Source organism: Urocitellus parryii, chromosome 11 (genome assembly GCF_045843805.1).
Source record: "Urocitellus parryii isolate mUroPar1 chromosome 11, mUroPar1.hap1, whole genome shotgun sequence".
Classification (NCBI taxonomy): Eukaryota; Metazoa; Chordata; class Mammalia; order Rodentia; family Sciuridae; genus Urocitellus; species Urocitellus parryii.
Window position 1 is genome coordinate 102247141 of NC_135541.1, and position 25182 is coordinate 102272322.

General features: G+C 37.6%; 1 protein-coding gene and 1 pseudogene across 1 annotated transcript; both read right to left on the reverse strand.

Annotated features, from left to right (window-relative positions):
- Nucleotides 1-23076, reverse strand: Psma5 (proteasome 20S subunit alpha 5). The gene is made up of 9 exons (XM_026402852.2): nucleotides 22891-23076; nucleotides 17878-17944; nucleotides 13768-13894; nucleotides 11059-11126; nucleotides 10080-10187; nucleotides 9881-9939; nucleotides 9046-9148; nucleotides 6129-6215; nucleotides 1-242 (listed from the first exon to the last, which is right to left on the reverse strand). Exons 1-9 carry the CDS (start codon nucleotides 22917-22919, stop codon nucleotides 165-167), a joined length of 726 nt encoding a protein of 241 aa, XP_026258637.1. The 5' UTR covers nucleotides 22920-23076; the 3' UTR covers nucleotides 1-164.
- LOC113192676 (small nucleolar RNA SNORA40) lies at nucleotides 13260-13404 on the reverse strand (annotated as a pseudogene).
- Nucleotides 23077-25182: the final 2106 nt, after the last annotated feature.

Genomic DNA, 25182 nt, shown 5'->3' on the forward strand with positions numbered 1-25182 from the left:
TATTTTAAAATTTTCTTTATTTCAGAACTGCCTTTATGTACAGACATCATAAAAAAAAATGCACAGACAATGGAGATTTTCCAAGGAATAGGAGCTGGAAGTAAAACTTAAGGGCAACTGGAGAACTGAAATTGTCCCAGAGTAGTTCTGAGGATCACTCTTGCTTAAATGTCCTTGATAACCTCTTCGAGTTCTTCCTTTGTGAACATGTGGAAATTCTGGCCAGGCTGCACTGTGGCTAGCTGGAAAGAAAACAGAAAGGGGTTTATAAGTTGGGCTTGATTCCCTGATGATAGCCCTAGCATGGTCAGGAGAAAACTGTGTTGGTGATGCAGCTGTTCATTAGGAACTAAGGGATCTGCTGTCCCAGGGATATCCTTTCCAGGCAGCAGGTCCCTAAAATAGCTCTCTGACTACAAAATAAAAACTCTTATTGACCAAATTTTCTATTTTGAGGTTAACCTACAATGTAATAGTTAACCAAATGCCTGGCATCACTGTTAATTCTTGAAGTTAGCAGCAAAGTACATGGAGTCAGTACTCTTTTTCTGTTAAGGATTCATATAGAAATATATTTAAAGTGTATTTATATACTTGCATATACTTCTGTGTATGACTTGGCCACTCTGTGCATTTATTTCCTCATCTGTAAAATGGGGATAATAATACTACTTATAGATTAGTTTTGAGGATTAACATAAGAAACACCAAATAATTGCTAACTATTATTGTTAGATATTTTCTCTAGAACTGTATGTGTGGCAACTTAACAGAAAGGTTTGCTTTGTTTTTTAAAAGGACTGACCATGAAAAGACTCCATAAAAAATGGCACAGGAAGTCAGTAGTGACTGATGATATTAAAAATTACAAACAGTTCAGATTATAATTTATTAAACCAACAAAAAACAAGGGTCAAAAGATGGCTTCAAATTTAACTTTACTATATTTTCCATTATTGTGATGATCACAGTCCCATATTTTTTGGTCAATCCTGAAGAAAAGGTATCATTTCACATTTGCTGCAAAGCCTTTATGTTTGTTTTAAATGCCATTCCTTTTTTTTTTTAAATTTTAAAATTAAATATACTAGGGCATTTTTAAGTAATATTCATTACTGATGAAGCTGATTAAGTTTCTTTTTTTTTTTTTTTAATTCTTTTTGGTACCAGGGATTGAATTAATATAATTTGAAAGTTGCCATGCAGAATTAACATAACCCAGTTACATGATGTTTATTATTTCCTGCCTCATTTGTAAGTAAAACTCAGAAAAAAAGACTGTTGCACATCTTAAGAAATCTACTCTGGGAACAACTTAAAAAAAAAAAAAAAAGTTCTCTAAAAGCCTGCAGTCTCCTCTGGAGTCTACCAAAAGATATATCCAATTACACAAAATGTCAGGAGTCCCAAATACATTTGCATAATATTACAAGAGTTAAAATATAGAAATTGGGCAAACTCTGTATAGAACAGTCCTACAGAACTAAGATGCAAATCAGTAATAATAGGGTTTAAACCAAGTATCACCTTCAGGTAGTTACTCATCATTAGATGAGAAAAATTTACATTTACATAATGATGTTATTTACATAATGAATAGGAGGCACATTTTTCTATATTCTTGCTTGCAAAAAACCTGTGAAGCAGGTATAATAGATATTTTCTTTCATTTACACCATCAATAATTAATTTGAGGGCTGGGGATGTGGCTCAAGGGGTAGCGTGCTCGCCTGGCATGCGTGCGGCCCGGGTTCGATCCTCAGCACCACATACCAACAAAGATGTTGTGTCCGCCGAGAACTAAAAAATAAATATTAAAAATTCTCTCTCTAAAAAAATAATAATAATAATAATAATAATTAATTTGAATACTAGATGCAGTTGTACAAGGGACTAAAGATCCAAAGATGAAGAAAAATCTATCTTTTATTAAGGGCACTGGATGCTAAAAGCTTTCAATGTCAGTTAAGTTATAATAAAGCTTAACATACATAAAAGAGTGACCAAGGAGCCCAGGAAGGCATCAAGGAGAAAAAACCTTTGAATAGTAGTATACTGAAGAATGGCAAGAATGGGTCAGACAGCCAACGAGACGATGGGCAGACTCATTGTACCAATGCATAAAAGCATGAAACATGATGTATTTGCAAAACAAATGCTGTATATGGCTGTAGCAGAGGATGCACATGGAGTAAGATGAAATGAGAGGGCCTTGATGCGAGGTGGGGGTCAGAGCTCACAGATGAGTATCTTATAGTGGTTAAAAGTACAGGACCTAAAAGTACAGACCTGGGTGCAAATACTGACTCTACCATCTACCAGTTACCATTTACCAAATGGTACCAGTTACTATTTACCAAAGCCTCGGTTTCCTCATCTGTAAAATGAAAACAGGAACACCTATCTTAAGAGTTGTGAGGATTAAAAGATATACATGTAAAATGCTTAACAAAGTACCTAACAGATTAGACATATGACTTAAATTGCCATAAAAAGAAGTTTGGAATTTATCCTGTACACATTAGGAGTAAGATAAGATTTTTAAAGTGGATAACAATTAATATTGGATGTGAATTGAAAAATTCACTTCAGTAGCACAAGAATGAGGGGGAAAAATGGGTTGAAACAGAGGAGAGCAAGGCTGTAGGAAGGGAAAACTAGTTACAAGACCTCTGAAAAATATATAAGGGAAATGCAAAATGGGGACCTGAACAAAAGAAGGTACCTGAAATAAGAATTGAGAAGGGGTATTTACATGAGAATTATTTTTACAAAGGGGTAAAACACAATTTAATAAAGAAAAAGGGAAATCAAAATATTTCAGGTTTTGGTATGAATGACAAAAACATGGGTGCTATCATCAACTAGCATTAGAAACAGAAGAAGAAGAAGAAGAAGAAATGATTTTCTGGAAAGAAAATAATTTTAATTTTGGAATTGTCATATTTGAGATGAATGCTTCAGAAATTTCAAATAATAATGACCAGATAATCTGACAAACAGGAAGTTTTACAGAATCCAATCTTCCCTTTCTCATGGAAACACTAGAGTCATGAGAACATAAGGGAGACAGGAAAGGAAGGGCTCTAGAGGAAAGGCTCGACCCTCATGCTGGTCTTCTTAGACTGACCATCAGAGTTACTACAGGAGCTTTCCAAAATACAGATCTCTGAACTTCATTTCCAAAGACTCTTATAGGCAGACAGGCTTAGAAAGCATGGTGGAATGAATAGTCTTGAACAATTGGAAGTGCCCCTTTTTAAAAAAAATATTTACTTTTTAGTTGTGGTTGAACACAATATCTTTTTTTTTATGTGATGCTAAGGATCGAACCCAGGGCCTCACATGTGCTAGGCAAGTGCTCTACCACTGAGCCACAATCCCAGGCCCAAGGAAGTGCCCTTTTTTAATGTGAAGAAATCTATTATCAGGGAGATTAATGACAGAGCCACACGTGATGCTCACTGCAAAGCAACACTGTAGTGTCACTGAAAGCAAACAAGCAAGAAAACATCTTTGTAGTTTCAGTTGAACCAAATAGGCCTCAGAGCCTTTGCTATGGAATCAAGAGCTACATTTGAATTCTTCTGAGGTGGCAAGGACATAGTCTTAGTAAAAATGCTAAGACACTCTTATTCAGTACCAAAGAAAACAAAGTTCTAGAAAGGAACTGATAAAATCCTTCCTAAGGATTGAGTTGGGAGTATCATACTATTATTGCACCTCGTCATTTCAGAGACAGGGGAGAAGTGGAAGTATTTTCAAATCCTTGTTAAGAAGGTTTAAAAAAAAAACAAAAAACATTGTATTTATGAATTAAGTTTTTTCACTAAAGAACTATGTTAAACTCTTCTCCCTCCACTGCTTGAGGAGCAAGCCAAACTCCCTTACCACACTCTCAAACTCCCAATTCTAGGCTAGTCTCTTCTTTTGTCCCTTTCATGACAGCCTATGAAGTGAGTATACTGGTGAGACATTTACCAACAACATTCCTAAGTATTCTTCACTCTTCTGTTCTTAACTAGTCAATCCCCATTGGGCATTAATCCAACCATCCATTTTCTCATGAGTGAGGCTAACATTCTGGTAGGTACTGATTGGTTTAATTACTGATTTATGATTACTGCATTAGTTGGACTTTAAAATTTTTAACTGAAATATAATATTTAGGGCTGGGGATATAACTCAGTGGCAGAGCTCTTGCCTGGCATGCGTGAGAACACGGGTTGGATCCTTAGCACCACAAAAAAGGATTTTTATACACCCACACACACACGTATGTAAAAATATACATGCACGTGTATGTGTGTGTGTGTGTGTGTGTGTGTGTGTGTATATATATGTATGTATTTATATATAATATAAATATATACTATGTATTATGGTTTGGATGTGAGGTGTCCCTCAAAAGCTCATATGTGAGCAATGCAAGAAGGTTTAGGAGCAAAGACTGGGTTGTGACAGCCTTAACCCAAACAATGAATTAATTCCCTGATGAGATTAACTAAGTGGTAAGTGGTAGGATATGGCGAGAGGAAGTGAGTCACTGGAGGCACGCCTTTGGGGTATATATTTTGTATCTGGCGAGCAGAGTCTCTCTTGGCTTTCTTCTGTCACATTCTTCCTCATCTTGAGCCGCAATGAATGGAGCCAGCTGTCCATGGACTGAGACCTCTGAAACCGTGAGCCCTCAAATAAATTTTTTCCCCCTAAAATTATTCTGGTCAGGTCTTTGTTACAGCAGTGAAAAAGCTGACTAAGACACTATTCCTCCAAGGGTAAGCTCTATCCTGACTTAAGAACAATCTGTCCCCTGATTCCAGCTTCAGCTAGTGTTCTGAGGTAACCCAGTAATCCTTTTAACTCATCTCCATCTTCCCTTTTCTCCACCTATAATGACTTTTCCAAATATTTCCCATTTTTTTTATTTTAAAGTATTTTTTTAGTTGATGGGCACAATATCTTTATTTTATTTATTTTTTTTCCTGTGGTGCGGGGCAATGAACCCAATGCTTCAGGCAATGCAGGCAAGTGCTCTACCACTGAACCACAACCCCAGCCCAATATTTCCCATTCTTAACTTCACTATTGCATTCACCCTTGCTCAGCAGGTAACCTAACAATAAGCAAATAAAGAACATCTCTCCCAATTTACCTCCAAACCAACCTGTCACCATCTGGTCCATGTATCTCCAATCTTATATCTTGCCATTCTCCTATCTTCCATACATCCCACACCCGGCAGTTAGATAAAAACCTTGGAATTCCATTTTAAACAGTTATTTTACATCTTTGAGCCTCTGCACATATTGCTCCCTCTTCCTGAAATACCCGTTTGCTCCCTTTCTCCAGACATCATTACCTCTTCTAGGATGTTTTCCTAATGTTCTAAGTTATATGTTCACACGTTAATCTGTTATTTAGAAGTTTCACCCTAGGCTCTTATTGTCCATATTTCTCTATACTGCGCAGTACTACCTAATTAAGTATTGAAATTTCTGTTACGTATCCCTGGCATTTGGCACAGAATTTGCTATATAGAGGGCTACTCATGATGCTGAACTAATTTTACTTATTTATTTTTGTAGTTGTAAATGGACAGCATGCCTTTATTTGTTTATTTTTATGCGGTGCTGAGGATCAAACCCAGTGCCTCACACGTTAGGCAAGCACTCTGCCACTGAGCTACAACCCCAGCCCCAATATTACTTTTTGAAACCAACTCCTTCCTTTGTACCATGTCTTCCCTCTTCTAGAACTTCTCTATCACCATTGAATCTCATCTTTTTTTTTTAACATTTTTCTTATCCACTAGTTTCCTCAGTTTAAAAAAGTATTTAAGTTTTTCCCATCCTTAAGAAGACAAAGTCATTTTCTTTAATGCTGTCTTCTGATCACATTAATCAGTCTTCTCGACATAGCAGCATACTTGTGTTTTCTACCTCATCACCTCCCTTTCACTCTTTAACTCACTGAACTCTGGCTTCTTTCATCACCACTTTACTGTAGCTACTTATTGAAATGCTATCAATATCCTAAAGACTGAGCATATATAATTTTCTTGATCCAGTCAATCTTCAGCAATGGGGGTTATGATATCCGAAAAAAACAGTAAAATAGAAAAATACCTCTATGTTAGTTGCATTCAGCTTCTCCTCCATTACTTGTTTAAGGATGATGAGTGAAGATTTGATGGCTTCTTTCAGTGTCATAGACTTGAAACAAAAAGGGTGAGAAAATGAGCGATTAATTGTATATAATCCCTCCTTCCTTCAGATTTCCCTTTTATCCCCTGAAGAAATTATTTAGCAAATATTAATAAATCAAACATTAATTTGTGCAGGGCACTATAACCATCTCCAAAATTCAGGCAAATGGTAAGTAGTTAGAATATACTTATTCGGAGAAAAAAATGCCTCATTATGAACCACAGAATCACCAACTTTCATACAGTAAATGACCTTTAAGGAAGTTGAAGGGGCAGCACTCTCTAGTGTATATCTGAATTCCTTTTTAATTTAGAAGATAACATAATATTAGTGATCTCTCATAGATAATAATGCCCAAATGGTTTAGAAAACCCACTCTTTTTATATCCTGTGTGTACCTAATTTTCTCCACATGTAAGATCAACATTACAGGCACACCTTATTTCACTGTATTAGCAGATACTATATTTTTTACAAATACAGCTGTGTCAATCCTGCACTGATCAAGTCTGCTGGTAACATTTTTAACAGCATGTGCTCACTTAAGTGTCTGTGTGTCACAATTTGGGAATCCTCACAACACTTCAAACTTAATTAGTATTACATTGTTATGGAGATCTTTTATCAGTGATCTTTGATGTTACTATTGTAATGGCTTTGGATTAGCACAAACCAATCCCACATGATAAATTAAAAAAAAATATATGATGAATCTAACTGATAAATATAGCAAGTGTTCTGACTACTCCACTGACCAGCCATTACATCATTTCTTTCCTTCTCCTGAAGCCTCCCTATTCCCTTAGACACAATAATGCTGAAATTAAGCCAATTAATAGCTCTACAATGGCCTCTAAGTGTTCAAGTGAAAGGAGGAGTTGTTTGTCTCTACTTTAAATCAAAAGCTAGAAATGATTAAGCTTAGTGAGGGAGGCATATCAAAAGCACAGACAGGCTAAAAGCTAAGCCTCTTGTGCCAAACAGCTAGCCAAGCTGAAAATGCAGAGGAAATAAACTCTTGATGGAAATTAAAAGTGCTACTCCACTGAATACACGAATGATAAGTGAAATAGCCTTATGGCTGGTATGAAGAAAAGTTTTAATAGTCTGGATGGATGAAACCAGCCACAACATTACCTTAAGCCAAAGCCTAAACCAGAGCAAGGCCCTAAATGTCTTCTATTCTACGAAGGCTACGGAAGGGTGAGGACACTACAGAAGAAGAATTAGAAGCTAGTAGAAGTAGATTCATAAAAAAGCAAGGTGAGGGGCTGGGGCTGTGACTCAGCGGTAATGCACTTGCCTGGCATGTGTGAGGCACTGGGTTTGATTCTCAGCACCACATATAAATAAATGAATAAAATACGGGTTCATCAGTAACTAAAAAAATATTTAAAAAAAAAAGAAAAGAAAGGTGAAAAAGTAAGTTCTAATGTAGAGGCTGAAGCAATTTATCCAGATCTAGTTAAGATCACTGACAAAGGTGGCTACACTAACCAACAGATTTTCAATGTTGATGAAAAAGTCTATATTGGAAGATGCCATCTATTACCTTCATCATAGCTACAGAGAAATCAGTGTTTAGCTTCAAAAAACAGAATGACTCTCTTGTTACAGCTGGTAAATAAGTTAATGCAGCTGGTAACTAAGTTGAAGCTGATGCCCAATTCCATTCTAAAACTCTTTAGGCCCTTAAGAAATATACTAAAGAAATATACTAAATTCAGTCTGCTTATACTCGTTTAAAAAGGAACAAAGCCTATGTGACAGCACATCTGTTAACAAAGTTTACTGAATATCTTAAGATTACAATGGAGACCTCCTGCTCAGAAAGATTCCTTTCAAAATCTTACTGCCAGTTGACAATGTACCCAGTCATGCAATAGTTTGATGGGGATGTACAATCAGATTAATTCTGTTTTCATGCCTGCTAACACAACACCCATTCCACAGCCTTTAGATCAAGGAATAATTTCAACTTTTGAGTCTTAACATTTAAAAAACAGCTTTTAAGAGTATAGCTTCCTATGATGGATCTAAGCAAAATAAATGAAATCTTCTGGAAAGATTCACCATTCTAGATTCCATTGAGAACATTCATGTTTCATGGAAGGAGCTCAACATACTGAATTCACAGGAGTTTGAAAGAAGTTGGTTCCAGTCCTCTTGAATAATTGTGAGGGGTTCAAGACTTCATTAAAGGAAGTGATTTGCAGATGTGGTGGAAATAGCAACAAACTACAATTAGATATGGAGTCTGAAGATGTGCCTGAATTGCTGTAATCTTGTGACAAAACTAACAGATGAGAAGTTGCTTCTCAAGGATGAGCAAAAAAAGTGGTTTCTTAAGATGGAATTTACTCCTGATGAAGGTCCTATGAATGCTGTTGAAAATTTCAACAATTTGAAATATTACATAAATTTAGTTGATGAAGCAGCAGCAGAGTTTGACTCCAATTTTGAAAGAAGCTGTGTGGACAAATGCTATCAGACAGCATCACACGCTACAGAGAAATCTTTCATGAAGGGAAGTCAGTCAATGGTAGTGTGTGGTGATGGGGGTTGAGGGAAGTATTCTATATCTTGTTTTCAGTTCTGGTTCTAAAGGTATACACAATAGTCAAAACTTATAGAACTGAACTTTTTTTTTTTTTAATATTTTATTTATTTTCATGTGGTGCTGAGGATCGAACCCAGGGCCTCGCATGTGCTAATTTACCACTGAGCTACAACCCTAGCCTTAGAACTGAACTCTTAAGGTCTATACATTTTATTGCATGTAAATTATGCCTTTACTTAAAATATAGTAATAAAAGTTGTGAGAATGCTTGATTACCTTGTGGTAAACTTCTTGCAAGGAGCTCTGGGCACCCTCTGAAGCAGAGCCAATTGCTCGAGCATCACACTGTACAAAAGTCCCAGATGGGTCCATATGAAACCTGCAAAACCCCAAAAGGAGAATTAAAATGCTTAAGAGCGGTGGCATTTTATGCAACAAACATCTCACTAAAAAAATAAATAAATAAAAATACAGGGGCTGGGGTTGTGGGTCAATGGTAGAGTGCTTGCCTAGCATGCACAAGGCACTGGGATGGATTCTCAGCACTACATAAATGTAAAATAAAGATATTGTGTCCATCTAAAACTTAAGAATAAATATTAAAAAAAAATACAAATGCTTGGCCCTGTATTAAGGGATACACTGAAATATTGAGGCACAGCTCCAAAAAGATGTTCTATGTTTTGAAAAACTTTTTTAAAAGGCTAGATCTTTTAAAAAAGGATATAAGAAAATTGCTAATGTCCTCAGGATTTAGAAGAGAAGTATGGTATATATAAATTGGCACTTGTGTATGCCTATCTAATATTTGAGAATGAGAATCAGATCCACACTCCAAAGAAAAACTCTAAAACATATCCTGACTTTAGTAATAAGGTTACCTCTAATTTTTTCCAGAATTAGCACTGGTTCCAATCGTGGAGTTCTTCACACATCCCCAAATTTGTTTGTATAAACAGCACAGCCACCAAACTTTAGAACTAAAAGCCCTTCTATTTTTCCAAATCTAAAATAATTTCTTAGTTGATTTACACTACTAGCCCCTGATCCAAATTAAAATAATTACTATTCTCCCCCAAAAAGGAAGAAACGATGGCAAAATGGTACTTACAGCTGGGGTCCTTTCTCATCAACTCCTCCAAACAACAGTGCTACTCCAAAGGGACGAGACTAGAACCAAAAAGAAGCAGTATTATGATAAGTGGCTATAAATTAAGCAGGTGAGAGAGGCTGGGAAAGGTATGTACCGAGAACAAATGTTCCAAGTTCTACAGAACAGTGAGTGAGTTCAACACAAGCATCACACTCACCATGGCACCTGGATCTGCATCTTCTTCTCCAAACTGTAGGGCCAGATTGGACACAGCCTGGGTCACACTCTCTACCGTCATTGTCTCATTGTAGGTAAACCAATGGTTCTGGAGGAAGAGCACAAAATGGTATACCTTTCTAATAAGAAGGGAATTAAGGTAGTCCACCATCTTACTGCTTATCCCTTTGAAATGTGATTGGAAACTGAAGGCTCAAGCATGTTTTTCCTAGACTATGGTTGTTTGGAACTGCAAGAGAAATAGCTCTGGAAATAAACATATCAAAAGGACTAAGCAAGAACTGAACTAGAGGGTTACTCCTTTGAAAAAAAAGGGTTAACTCCTACAAACACCAAGTTTAGTCTTCTCACACAGCAAATGCTATATCAAGTACCACTTTCCCTGGTCAAAGATTCTATCTTATAATTCTGTTATAAAGTACTTATTACTTAAGTACTGACAAATTTGTGAATAAAGGCAAAAAATTTTACCTTGAGATATTTTTTTTTCCTTATTAGCCTACTCTCTAGGCTATAGGTACACAGCTAAAAATAAAATAAAACCCCCAGCATTCCTAACAAGTATTTGTTGCCTAATACAACTCATTATTTACCAGAGAAGAAGTTACCTACAAGATGGCAGGAAAGGCGGTTGTAGGGAGAATGTTACTTAACTATGACCACTTCCTGCCACGGGGCTCCCAAAGAAAGTCAATGAGGGAACAGAATGCAGTGTAATGTATGCATTATATATGATGAATCAAGAAGACGAAGACTGTCACCTCTATTGACCAGAGCTTCCTTAAAACTGCAATGATTAGGTAGCTAAATCTAAGCCCCAGGAAGTGGGGATTCTACCCAAAATCATTCCCAAGTGCTGCAACTAATACTGACACATGAAATGTAGCCCAGGAAGCTTTATCACCAATACACAAGGAACTTAAGCATCAGAGTAAAAAAGTAGAAAAGATGCTATTTACCTGTGTCTCCACTCTGGCCTTATCGATTAAAGTCTTAGCATCAGCAATTAGCCCACTCATGGCACAACCTGTAATATAAAAGCAACAGTGACACAGAGGCCAAATCCTTATAAATCCTTTTATCAACTCAGGAAAACACTGAAATTGTGGAGTGGAATAATGAGGCACAGCTCAATCCCATGGCAATATAACCAATAGATGGGAAATCATTGGCACTAAACCCCAGTATAATGATGATACAAAAAAAAAAAGAAGAAAACAACCATTCACAATGGCATAGAAATCTAGATAGTTCGATGGAAGACAGAGAAGAGCAGCAGCCAACCAAACATGAATTTCCATGTAGAACATCCCTGAGAATCCCTTTAGCACTCTTTGTAGGCCATGATGCATTTTTGAACTAAGCAAATCCTAACAACCCAACCTGAGAAATAAGAAAAAGGAAACCACTCATTATGTGCTATAGTGGAAGACCTCAAAATAATATCAAAAGCCTTTTTACCTCTCTATTCCAAACACACCAACTAGTTATGTTAGAGAGAAAATTTGCCTAATGGTCCAAGATGCCCATGGTTATGGCTAGAACTGTTAACTTATAGATGATATCTCAAGCCTAAATCTCAGCCCAGGGGTATCTCTCTCAAGTTTCAGAGCTATAAGGTCAAATGACTCCCTTAATGTATCTACAGGGATATTACAGCTCAATCTACTCATCTTATTCTCCCTTCTAGACCTGTCCTCTTCCTTGGTCCTCACAACCAATCAGATTCCAAGTTTTCTCAGTCTCTATCTGATTAACCTATCTGGCATTAGTCCCTTCCGCTCTGTTTTCTGGTCATTGTCTTGCATAAGGTCCTGTCATCCCTTTGCTTTGACAATTAAAAAATTTCTTATCTGGTCTCCCTGCCTCCATTCTCAGCCCTTTACCCTATCTTTAACATTGCTATCAGAATGTTCTTTCTAAAATTCTAAAGGGAACTACCTCACTTCTTAAAAGCGTAATCATCAAAGCAAAAGGATCAAGTCCAAGCTCCTTAGCAGGGTAAAAAGGGAATTCTATATTCTGACCCCAGATTCATCTCTTGCCATAGTTCGCCTCACAGTCATACTGAAGTGTTTGTGCATTTATATTTTATACAGCCATACCTTGGTTCATTTCTATTTCTTCTGATTAGAATGCTTTTCCTGTGTTACACTAAGTTTCCTCATCTTTCAGAATGAAATTCAGCTCAAGCATCACCCTCATGGAATCCTTTTCTGAAAGCTGCCCTACCACTAGCCTCAGGCAAAACTTTTTTTTTTCCTCCTTTATGCCCCTACGGAGCACACACTAGAATCTTTCTTAATACCTGTACCACTTAACTACATTTACTTATTTATACATGTCCAGCATAACATTTAGATTGTAAGCTCCTAGAAGACAAGGACTGTCTTTTTTCCTGTCTGTATCCCTGGTGTCTTGCACAATGTTTGTTCTCTATTTGCTGAATTAAAATGACATTGGCCTTCATCCAAAAGAAAAGTGGTTTGAGATAAAATTAGAACGTTTTGTGTTTACTTTAACAGATTAAATCTGTTTCGATAGTTAAAACGATATTATACCATGTTCCCAGCCACCACAGCATTTTTCTTTGCCTTCAAGCATTAATTATTTTACCAATGTTTCATTAATTAGATGGCTAGGCAGGTTAAAACATTTTTAGATAGTTGGGATGGGGTTGTGGCTCAGCAGTAGAGCACTTGCCTACCACGTGTGAAGCCCTGGGTTCGATCCTCAGCACCACATAAAAATAAAAGTAGTAAAGGTGTTGTGTCCAACTATAACTAAAAAATAAATATTTAAAGAAACTTTACATAGTTAACTAAAATTCCATTCTATAAATAAACAGAACTATTCACCCTGTAATACTACAATGTCAGAAGCCAAGGCAAGAGAATTACAGTAAAGACCAAAGAAAGTGGGGAGGGGAGGATAAGGAATAAAAAGATAAATCTGAAAACAGGAAGACTGATCTGATCAAAGTCTAAAATACTTTTTCCCCCCTTTAGCTGCCATCTTGTGTCACAATATGAAAAATGGAATACTGAAATCAATACAGCTGAGATTTCTCTCATGACCTGTGCTTTTTATCAACTTGTTAGTCTTAGAACCAATCGTTTTAGTTATCAATATCCCATCACTTTTAAGCTGTCTTAGGAATAATATTCCTGCTTACATGTATCAAACTCATACTGAACAATGAGTTCTGGGTTGCAAAAGAGGATTTGTTTTTTTCACCTCAAGCTCCCAAACTCCATCCCATCCTCAGGCTCTTAGGCACCCAGTAACAAGGTGGTAGAAGGGAACCAGACCATTTGCCCTTTAAAATTTGATCTCTCAGCAGCCCGGGGGAGGTTCCTTAAGTCTTTGTCCACAAGCTAAACAAAACCACATACAAGTTCTATCAAAGTCTATTACTCTTATAATTCTCAGAACCTTAGACCTTCCACTTGAGAATTTCTCTTAGTTGACACCCTAGTCTCTCACACATGACAGCCTGCTCTGTAACTGCTTTCTACTCCTAAAATTAAGCACACTGGCCTACTGCCTGGAAAATGATAGCTAGCCAGGGGACAAGGCATTCATCTCATGAATCTCCCCTTTAGAACAACACAGAACTAATAAACCCAGAAAAGATTCCTACAAAACAGCTTTCCCCTACTCCTTACCTATATGGGCATCAATCTCTACAATTTTCTCAATGCTGCTAGGCTCCATGAGTGGGGAGGTAATTCTTTTCTCCACAGCTAGGCATACACCTTCTGATGTCTGGATCCCAATGGCTGTAGAACCAAGCTAAAAAGAAACATGTTATGGTTACCATGTACAAATCAAAAAACAGTGTCACATGTTCACCAGAAATCTCTCTGTACATCTTCACCAGACCGAAACTTTGATTATCCATGGCTAGTATGCAGAGAGAACAAGAAACACCCTAATAAATAATACAATGCTCCTGTCAATAGCAAGACCATAGATTTATAGAATTCTGAGCTTCTGAAAAGGAAGTCTAATAGTCTTTAAATCATCTGAAAATGATCCCTTCTAATGCCAATTTTAGAAGGGAGAAAGGGATTCTAAAGTTCTAAACAGAGAGGGCAAGAAAGTAATAAAATCCTAACTTTTTTCTGTACTTTGTCTCTTTTCACCTTTGCTGTCCATTTTGGTCTGTCCCAAAAGAGGACATTCCCCAAACCTATATGACGTGGGGGCGGGGGGAATGACCACCATCACTACTGACAACATTAAAATACAAATTTAATCTAAGCTCATTAATTTAATCCAGTAGAGCTTAAATTCATCTCTGTCTCTATGCAATACTCCTAGTCATCAACCTCTACATGTCTCAGTTTCCCAGCTGCAAAATGAGGATAATACCTACATCAAGAAGGATAAACATTAATGAATTAATACATAAAGTGGAATCTACCATATAATAATTCAACAAGTGTTATTATATGACTTCTACAGTCTCATCTATTTACTTATTATGTGGTATTAGGGATCAAATCCAGAGCCTTGAACATGCTAGGCAAGCACTCCACCACTGAGTTAATCCCTAGCCTATAGTCTCATCCTTAATCATTAACTGCAATGCATCATTCATGGTACAGCCTAATCTAATAAAATGCTATTTTTATATTTCTTCTCTCAAGAACTAATATCTCACTGTATTATCTATAGCAATATCTAAGTAAGCTTCCAGCTCCCTGCTAATCTAAGGCCACCTTTCCCTTCCAACTTCATTACTCAATATTCTCCAACAAAACTCCTCCCTCAGGTATAGCCTACCCCATTTGTTCAAGCCATTATTATCACTTAGCCTTGCACACCTGCTAAAGCAATCTCCCCTGGAATACAGTTTTCCTTCTGCCTCTCCAAATTTTCTTCTTTATTCATAAAGCCTTGCATATGACCGCTCTCTCCTCTGAATTTCCATTATATTCAGTTAGGTCTATAAAGCAATAACTGCCAAATATGAGCATCAGACTTGAGCCCATTATTACAAAGGGTTCCAAAGAACTCCATCAATCTTTATGTATAATAGGCTTACCATGTCTACAGACTAAACGATGTCTCACACATTATTTTTCAAATATGTAAAGTTGAGACTTTATTTAGAACTGTTATTAAGTCTGTGGATAATGTCTGATTAAAAAAAAGTAAGTCTGAGTCTAGATATATAATACCAAGAATGTTATCAGCTAAGACAGTTTAAAGTATTGCCTCTGGGAAGCTGAAAATAGATGGGCAAGCTTCAGGGATTGCTGTTTTTGTTATGCAATTTATAGAACTATTTTGCCTTCTCACTCTAATATCACATGTATACGCACTTAAAAATTTTAAAACAAACATTCAGAAACCCATCGCCAGAAAATTCCACATAGTGTTTAGTTATTCTAATTGTTTTATATATTCCAATCTAAAAAAGGTCAATATTTCTGAGATAGGATATTTTCTAAAATATACCAAATTCAAAAAAATTTCATTTTACATTTATATTTCCTTCCAGATATTTCAATATTATACTTCTATCTAAATTTCTCCTACCTATCTTTGTGGGAACTGGAGAGAGGAGGAAGCGAGAGAACATTTGAACTATGTAGTATTTCTTGAATATAACTAACTAGCATAGGAACCAATATGGATAGGCTTGATAGAATATAGCTATTTTGACATTAACATTGATTCCACCCCTTCCCCAAACCCAAAAACACCTACTCGTACGCACTTTTTTCCTTTTCTTTGCTGGATACATTTCACCTATACCATTCAGTATCAACATTTCAATGGTCAGTTGTTCTCTAGTTCCTCTGATACAACTCAAGTCTTAATGGTTAGCAAAATGCTTTCTCATTGGCCACGCATGCATGAGTTGCCAAAGCAATAAACAGACTGTTTAACTTCTAAGCACCTAATTTTCACAATGGTTAGGTCTCATTAATTAAGGACCATATTACTATTTCTATCCTAGCTCAACTTATGACTACAAAGATCAGATACTTTATAGTCTCTAGATAATCTAGAAATTATTGACCCTAAGGAATTTTAAAAGCTGTGGTTTACTCTTGGCTTGCACATCCAGGCAGAACTATTGTCTTAGCTGGGGCCCCAGATTAATATACAGCTTGGACTTCTGATGGTCTGACACTTCGTAGTAATATTTTCAACACAAAGCAAAGACATCAGAATAGAAAAAGGCACTTGCAGCTGGCACATCATTTTCTGCACCAGTAACACTAAGTTTCCACTTTCACTTCTATGACTTCAGCTAACCAGAATCTCTTTCCCCTTTCCCAGATTCCTTTTCTCTTTTAAAATTTTTGGTATTAAAGACTGAATGCAGAGGCACTTAACAATTGAGCCACATCCCTATCCCTTTTTATTTTCTTGACACAGGGTCTCACTAAGTTGTTTAGGGTCTCCCTAAATTGTTAAGGCTTGGACTTACCTGAAACTTGAGATCCTCCTGCCTCAGTCTGGGATTAATCTTAGTCACTGGGATTATAGGCATCGCCACTACCCCCAGCTTTCCTACTCCTTGTAGCAAAGGTAACTGAGAAACAAAATACCTTTCTTCAGGTATTTTAATTCTAAGAGGAATTGTCCTATGGAAAATCTATGTGATCAAAGGCAAACTAGGATTCCAGTGGCTAGGGAGGCTGAGGTACGAGGACAACAAGTTTAAGGCCAGCATGAGTAACTTAGAGAGGCCTCAGCAACTTAGTGAGACCCTGTTTCAAAATAAAATATAAAAAGAGGTGGGGATGTGGCTCAGTGGTAAAGTGCCCCTGGGTGCATTCCCTGGTACCAAAAAAAAAAAAAAAAAAAAAAAAAAACTAGGACAAATTGAAAGAATCTTCAGGAAGTTAGATTTTGATTTGAGGATAAACTCTAAACCACCATGAACTATTTCAAACAGGATGAGCTACTTTGTGAGAAAATACCTGCCACTAGAACTCTACAAATAGATGCTGTTTAGAACTATATAGATAATTCAAACAGAGTGAAGGTTTGGACTAGATCACTGATTTTCAACTTCTTTTAAGTATAGAAAAACTGAGGCCTGTTGTCTGGGCCTTAACCCAGATAAATAAATAAATTGGAATTTCTGGGGTGGGGCCTGGACATTGTTTTACTTTCTTTCTTCTAAGCATTCCCCATAGATTGCTTTTCAACACAATATTTGAAGATTTTAGATACATGTTTCCTACAACTCTTTGTTTCTCCTTAAACATTTACCAATTGAAAAGCTATTTAGATTACCCATAATTTAACAAATATAGTTTCTACAGGATAACCAATTTTAAGTATAGACATCTTACTAATTTGTGGAACAATGTTTGCTACATGTTTGATTTTATGTTACTAGATCAATTTATCTTTTATTCAGTCCCTAGTACCTAGTACCAATTCAAAACTTTACCAACAAGAAAATAGAGGTAATTAATTACATGATTTGATCAAGTAACAGAAGGGTCAACACTAGATTTCTACACCCTCTTTATATCCCAGAGGATTATAAACCTAAACATGTACCTCCATCCCCACTAGAAAAAGCTTATTAAATAATTATGAATTACTAACCTGCTCAAAAAGTTTTAATATAGATGTTAGGAATAGGATTGAAATTGTTATAAAAATAGTTAATAATGGCTGGTTAAAGAGATATATGAAAACACTATCTAAAGGAATGGCTAAACACATTTACTCAAATGTTCTGCTAGCAAAATGTGAGGTTGCCATAATTTCAAAATCTATGCTACTTGCTAAAATACCTTGATAGCTTCAATGGCATACTCCACTTGAAATAATCTTCCTTCAGGAGAAAAAGTATTCACGCCCCTGTAATTGATTAAAAAAAAAAAAGTATTAAAAAACTGTCAAAAAAAAGTGAATCATATAGACAGACACTGAACTCAAGTTTCTTGCTGGGTGCGGTGGCACACAGCTGCTATAATCCCAGCAACTTGGGAGGCTAAGACAAGAGAATTCCAAATTTGAAGCCAGCCTCAGCAATTTAGCAAGATTCTAGCTCAAAACAAAAATAAAAAAGGTCCAGGGATTTAGCTCAGTGGTAAAGCATCCCTGGGGGTTCAATCCCCAGTATGCCCCCCAAAATCAAATTCTTTAACTAGCTTAGATGACTATAGGCTATGTATGTTTTCATTACTCTATACTTTGCCCACAACAATCTCATGGGTTTTTTTGTACATTAACAGTATAAGACAATAGAACTTCTTGAGGCAATCTGTAGGCTTTTAGCCTTTTTTCTTTTGTGTACATTAACAAATATGTACAGTCCTTTAAGGCACTATAGAACACTTCTGCCCCACTCTCACCAAGTCTTCCCAAACTGATCAATGAGAGGAGGTGAATTTTCTGCCTCAATTCTAAATTAACCTAGATCAATCCTGAATCAATTTACCAATTCCTGTGATAAGTTCATGTCACAAAATTACCATGCAATTACCAAGGAAATGTGTATTATTCCTTATCCCCTTCCCATTATGTGCATTTGACATTAAAATCTTATTTTTAAGCACAAGTTATTCACAGGTACTTTTCTCTAGTTATTTATAGGAAGTAATACTGTTATTGTAACAATACACTAAGAGTTTAACCCAGTTCATTCACTTAATAGATTACTGTCAGACTGCTTTTCACCCTAAACTATGTCCTCCACCTTTTCTTGTTCTTATGGAGACAAGGCACCAATCATAGTGTACATACACAAGCTTTCAGCATACAATAAACACTCAAAAAATAACTTAGCTGGACATGGTGGTGCACGCAACTTGGGAGACTGAGGCAGGAGGATCATATGTTCAAAGCCAGCCTCAGCAACTTAGAGAGGCTCTAAGCAACTCAGTGAGGCTGTCTTAAAATAAAATATAAAAAAGGGCTGGGATTCGGCTCAGTGGTTAAGTGCCCCTGGGTTCAATTCCTGGAACCAAAACAATTTTTTAATTTTTTTTTTTAAGTACAAATGAGGTACTGAGGTTATAGCTCAGTGGTAGAGCACTTGCCTCGCACATGTGAGGCATGGGTTCAACCCTCAGCACCACATAAAAATAAATAAAATAAATAAAGATGTTGTGTCTATCTTTACAAAAAAAAAGTACAAATGAATGAAAATGCTTATAACACCTGGTTAATGGAGTCTGAACTTTATAATAGGTAGCATATAGTACAATATTCTCAAATTTGTTTAACCAAAACTCTTTTTAAAAAAATATTTTTAGGGGCTGGGGTTGTGGCTCAGCAGATCGCTTGCTTCACACGTGAGAGGCCCTGGGTTCGATCCTCAGCACCACATAAATAAATAGAGATATTGTGTTCAATTACAACTAAAAAATAAGTATTTAAAAAAATTTTAGTTGTAGATGGACACAATACCTTTATTTTATTTATTTATTTTTATGTGGTGCTGAGGATCAAACCCAGTGCCTCATACATTGAGGCAAGTGCTCCACCACTGAGCCACAACCCCAGCTAACCAAACACCTGTTTTTTTCCAAGAAAATTTTATATGTGGCCCCAAAATGTAAAACAGATAATAAAAGTTGGCACTTGCTGATCATTCTCTATATGTCTGGTTTATGACTTAACTCACTTAATCCTCTAAGTGGTCCTAAGAAATAGTCTTCTAAGGTAGATAGTAGTTTATAGATGAGGAAATTGAGGCATATAGAGGTTAAGTAAGTTGCCCAAAGTTACACAACATATAAAAGGTAGAGCTGGAGTTAGAATTTAAGCAATAAGTCATACTGCCTGAGACCAAGTCCTCAACAGTTCCACTATCCTGCCTATGAGAATTAAACTAGCTAAACTGGGGGGGTGGAGAGAGAATTCCACCATCCTAGCTCTCATTTGCTGTGTTTAATATCCCTGTAGCCATTTAAAAGGAAGTTCAGAGCTCTAAAGAACAGTTTAAAAACCACTGAAAGAAAAGTCTGAGGTCAGAAAACCCAGGATTGAGTTCTAATTTTGCCAGTTGTTTGCTTTTAACTCCAGAAACAACAACAAAAAAAGGATAATGCTCGTCCTGCCTTATCATAATACATTGGAAAATTGATTTGCTGAGTATGAAATAATTCTACAAACTATGGGGCTCTGGTCTTGGCCATCTTCCCAAACTTTACTATCTCCTTCAGCCATTTCATAGATGCTATGAAAATCCAAAATCTCTATTACCAGTTTGACTTATTTCCTAATTAATTTAAATTCCTGATCAACATTTCCATTTGGATATTCTATTAGCAGCTAACATTCAACATTCTCCAATCTGAAATATTTCTCTTCAAATACTGTCACCTTGGAAACTCAGGTTCATCTTTCACTGTTCCTAGTTGTCTTATTTTAAAACACCTCCACCAACCTCCTTGTTCCCCAAACTAGAAAGTTCTGAATGATTTGAACCATTCCTCCCCATCTTCTCCCATATTCTGTTATATGACAAGTCATACCAATTCATAGGAAATACCTCTTCACAGTAACAATCACTCTTCCTTCCATTCTCATTACTTTCATTACCTTTCACCTAACTATTGTAATAGCCACCTAACTGGTACTGACTCTACCTTTCACCTATTATAACAGTGTCCTAACTGGTACTCACTCTTTCCTCCAACCCAGTCAAGTAATTTCTATAAAACACAAAGTATGGCCAGGCACAGTGACAAAAACCTGTAATCCCAGCAACTCAGGAGGTTGAGACAGGAGGATCCCAAGTTCAAAGCCAGCCTCAGCAAGGCCCCAGGTAAGTTAGTAAGGCCCTGTCTCAAAATTTAAAAAAATTTTAAAAGGGCTGAGAATGTGTTTTGCGGGGGGGGGGGGGGGGGGGGGGGTGACGGACACAATTTTGATCATGTAACTTCTGAAATAAATTAACAGCACTTAGTTGCTTAGAGTGAAACCCAAACTCCTTAACCTAATATTAAATACCAGCCAATATCTAGCACAATTCTGTCTTCCCCATATTTCTTACTATTTATTCCTATAACATGTATCATATGTGCTGGTCAGACAAGACTTTTCTCAGACATGTCTTATGCTTTCTTATTTATTTCCCCTCCTTTGTTCATTCTATATTCTCAAACTAAAAGCTATTGACTCTTCACTGTCTTTATTAAAATCCTTCCTTCAATACCAGCTTAAATATTAGCTCCTTTGTGAAGTTTTCCATGAATCCCTAATATTAAATGCAACCTCTCATCAGAACTTCCAGTGTTGATTTCAATTCCTCTGATGTCGTCAATACACTTCTGTCTCCTACTAGTTACTTTTGTAAATAGTTCTTTATAAGATAGTCTCCTACACAAGAGCAAGTATCTTGATCTCATACACTGCTGTACCATTGGAACCCAAAACAGTGTGCCTTGTACACAAAAAATATTCAAGTACATTAGTTAAGCAAATAAGAAAGGGCTATATTTGCCAGGCACATGGCACATACCTATAATCCCAGTGATTATGGAAGCTGACGCAGGAGGATACCAAGTTCAAGGCAAGTCTGGGCAACTTTGCCAGATCCTGTGTCAAAATAAGGACTGGGGTATGTATAGCTCAGGGGTAGAGAGTGCCCCTAGAATCAATTCCTGGCAAAAGGGAAGGGGTGGAGCAGCTGTATTTTAGGCATTCTTGAGAAGGTATGAAAACAACACAAAACAATCAACATATATATGTTTAGCAAATGACTACAAGGTTTAATAAAGGGTTTCTGAAAAGGAACACAATTTTCCCATATACACTTAATTCAAAATTTTATCACCCAACATGATTCTCTGCAATGCCCTAGAAGCTAAATACTCACTAACAAAGACATTTTACTTGGCAGAGAAAAAATGTTGGTTTTAAAACTTCTCATACACCTTCTATGAGTCAGTAGAGGGATGAAAAGTGGTAGCTTCAGGTGATGAAACCACGACAGGGTCAACATATACTTGACAAAGAAAGCAGCTTCTCAATTTATCTGGTACAAAAGAAAATGTCTTTTTCTAGCTTTTTAATAAACTTAAACAGCCATTGGAAAACTTATCTGATCAAATAGAAAGTGAAAGTAAAAATACATTCAGTATTACTTAGCATTTCCAAGCTCTAGGGGGAAAAAAAACCCCAAACTTTTAAATAAATACAACCTCACAATTCTGAATTTTGAAAACATTACATTTGGTTTTCAACAACACTAAATTTGCTTTAAAGCTTTACAAAAGTCAGAAAAACCCTGGTCAAGCGAAACCAGCTGGATGGGAAAACTCCTGATAACCTTTCTAAATTCTGCTTCACATAAAATCAAGAGACCAGACAACATATCTGGGCATAGCTGAGATCTAGCCTGTGCGCTTTTGCAGAAATTGTACATCCTAGCATGCCCTATTATAAACAGATTTAATAGTCTTCAGTTGCTTTTTATTCCAAGCAGCACTTAAAAAAAAAAAAGTCATTCTTAGCACGAAAAGGTAAACTGGGGAGGGGTGACCCCCTAATCTTCTCCGGGTTAAAGGTCGGAGTTCTGGGCCCCTTCAGCTTCTTCCCCCAGCACAAACCCGAGCTTCTCGCTTCCGCACTAAGAGTCAGTAGTGACTCAGCTGTAGAGCAAGTGCGGCCGATTTGCTCCGGATGAGCTTGGGGAATCACCGGAGGGCCTGGGTAGGGCAAGAGATCGCCAGGTCTGGCCAGACCCGGGTTCCCGGGGCGCCCCATGACACTGCAGAACCCAGGCCGCGGCCGGGTCCGGGGCCCACCCACCTACCCACAATCCCGACCCGTTTTCTCCATGCTGCACAGACCTGTCGTACTCGGACCGGGTGAGGAACATAGCGAGGACGAGGGAAGGTGGCAGTGGCTACGAGGGAATTCCGAGGACCAACACGACTCCAACAGCACCCAACTAAACCACACGGCCACAGCACCTAAGGCCCCCTTCTGCTCCCAACTGCGCGTGTGCCCGCGACCTCTTTAGCCCGCCCTCCTGCGCCTGTCTCCTATTGGCCGGTCTTAGTTCTCGGAGAGGTGATTGGGCCAACGCGCTTCCTCGGCGGACCTCAGCTAGAGCTGATGGGGCGGGACAAGAGACGTTCTTCCGCTTTACCTTGCGGGTGGTTGCTAGGGGCGCTGGGAACTCGAGGCGTGTGGTGAGAGTAAGCCTTTTGGAGGTCTGAGAGTTTGTGCGAAGAGTTAAACTGTGAGAATCCAGACTTATAGGTGCCTCGCCTGTTCCCTTAATATCAGCTAGAGGGCTTTGATGTCGTTTCCTCCTCGCGTTTCACCTGTCCAGCTCTTCGCAGGACTCCTTTTGGAGGTCGGAGAGTTTGTGCGAAGAGTTAAACTGTGAGAATCCAGACTTATAGGTGCCTCGCCTGTTCCCTTAATATCAGCTAGAGGGCTTTGATGTCGTTTCCTCCTCGCGTTTCACCTGTCCAGCTCTTCGCAGGACTCCGCGCTCTGTGGACTCAGCTGTCTCCAGGCTCTGCGGGGGACTCTAGCGAAGATGCGAATCCTCCAGTGGGTGCTGGGCCCTTCAGCTAAACTGGCACGTTTGTTGAGAAAAGTTGGTGGGTTTTAGTCTGTAAGACAATCTTCAGGCCGGGCGCGGTGGTGCACGCCTGTAATCCCAAGGCTCGAGAGGCTGAGGCAGGAGGATCGCGAGTTCAAAGCCAGCCTCACTCAGCAACTCAGTGAGACCCTGACTCTAATTAAAATGTAAAATAGGGCTGGGGATGTGGTTTATTGGTTGAATGCCCCTGAGTTCAATCCACAGTACTCCCCCCGCCAACAAAAATAAAATAAAGTCTTCAAATTTCCGCATGAATTTTGCTTGCCTGCCGTTTATGGCAATTGAACCAGCTCTTACTTTGGATTCCCTCCTCCAGCCACCCGCTACAGGTTTCAGACCTGACTATCCAGAGCTCAAGATCCTGGATTCAATTTTTCTGTTACTCAGGAAAAATAAGAGCCTTCCTTTTCTCTGCTTCTTGCTTCTTTTCCCTAAGGATAGAAGAGCAACTTCATAGCTTCGTAGAAATACTGTAAATCAATTATTTGTTTAAGAAAGAGGCAGTTAAGTATATGATGGGTGGGTAGGGAGATGGTCGTCAAAGGATACAAAGTTTCAGATGAGACCAATACGTTCTAGACATGTATTACACAGCAGAGTGACTAAGTTAACAATAAATACTTGAATATTGCTAACAGGGTAGATCTAAATGTTCTCAATATTAAAAAAAAGTGACATGATGGATATATTAATTAGCTTGATTTAATCAAACAGATACATATATCAAAACATCATGTTCTGTACCAGAAATATGCACAATTTATATTTGTCTATTATAGTTTAATGAAATGCAAGGTCTGTAAGAGGAAGGAATAAATCATTTAATGGGAAATATTTGCCTGGAAGAGAAATATCAATGTTCCATTTCTGGCTATTAATGTGATAGTACTAGTCAAATCTTTAACCTCTCCAGGCCATACTTGGCCCTACATTAGGTTTGTAAGTCACCAAGGCATTTCAATGGTGGGGGAAATGTAGAAATATGCCTTTTGGGTAATAATATCTTTTCTCCAACATTTATTTTCTGGCTTCCTTCCTGAATTCAATAGAAATTTAGTTTTGTAATCTCCTAGCAAATCAGATGTTTGGCACTATTAAAACTGAGGAGAAATTCCAGGTAGTAGTCTAGTCCTTAGGATTCTGTTAGATTTCTAAGAGTGGTCACCTTTTAGCTTTCTTGTCAGGTTTCTGACAGACTCTTGTCAGCTTGACAATAGCTTTATTGAAAAGTGTTTATAAATTCACTACACCTGTTCTTTAGAAGTTCTTTACTATTATGGGTACTTAAGTATATTTCCTGAACTCTTAGGCATGCAAGGTACTCTGCAGCCTCTAAAATATCAGAAACAATGGTAAATGTCTTACAAAATGTATTCAGTTTCTCTGGTTAAATGTTTGTATTACATATAACATAAATGAAGGGGAGTCACAGGTAGCTCATTGTGGGTAAGAAGGGAAATCTAGGTGCACAAAAATCCAGCACCTAGTATAATGTCTTGCCGATAAATGTTCAATAATAATTGTT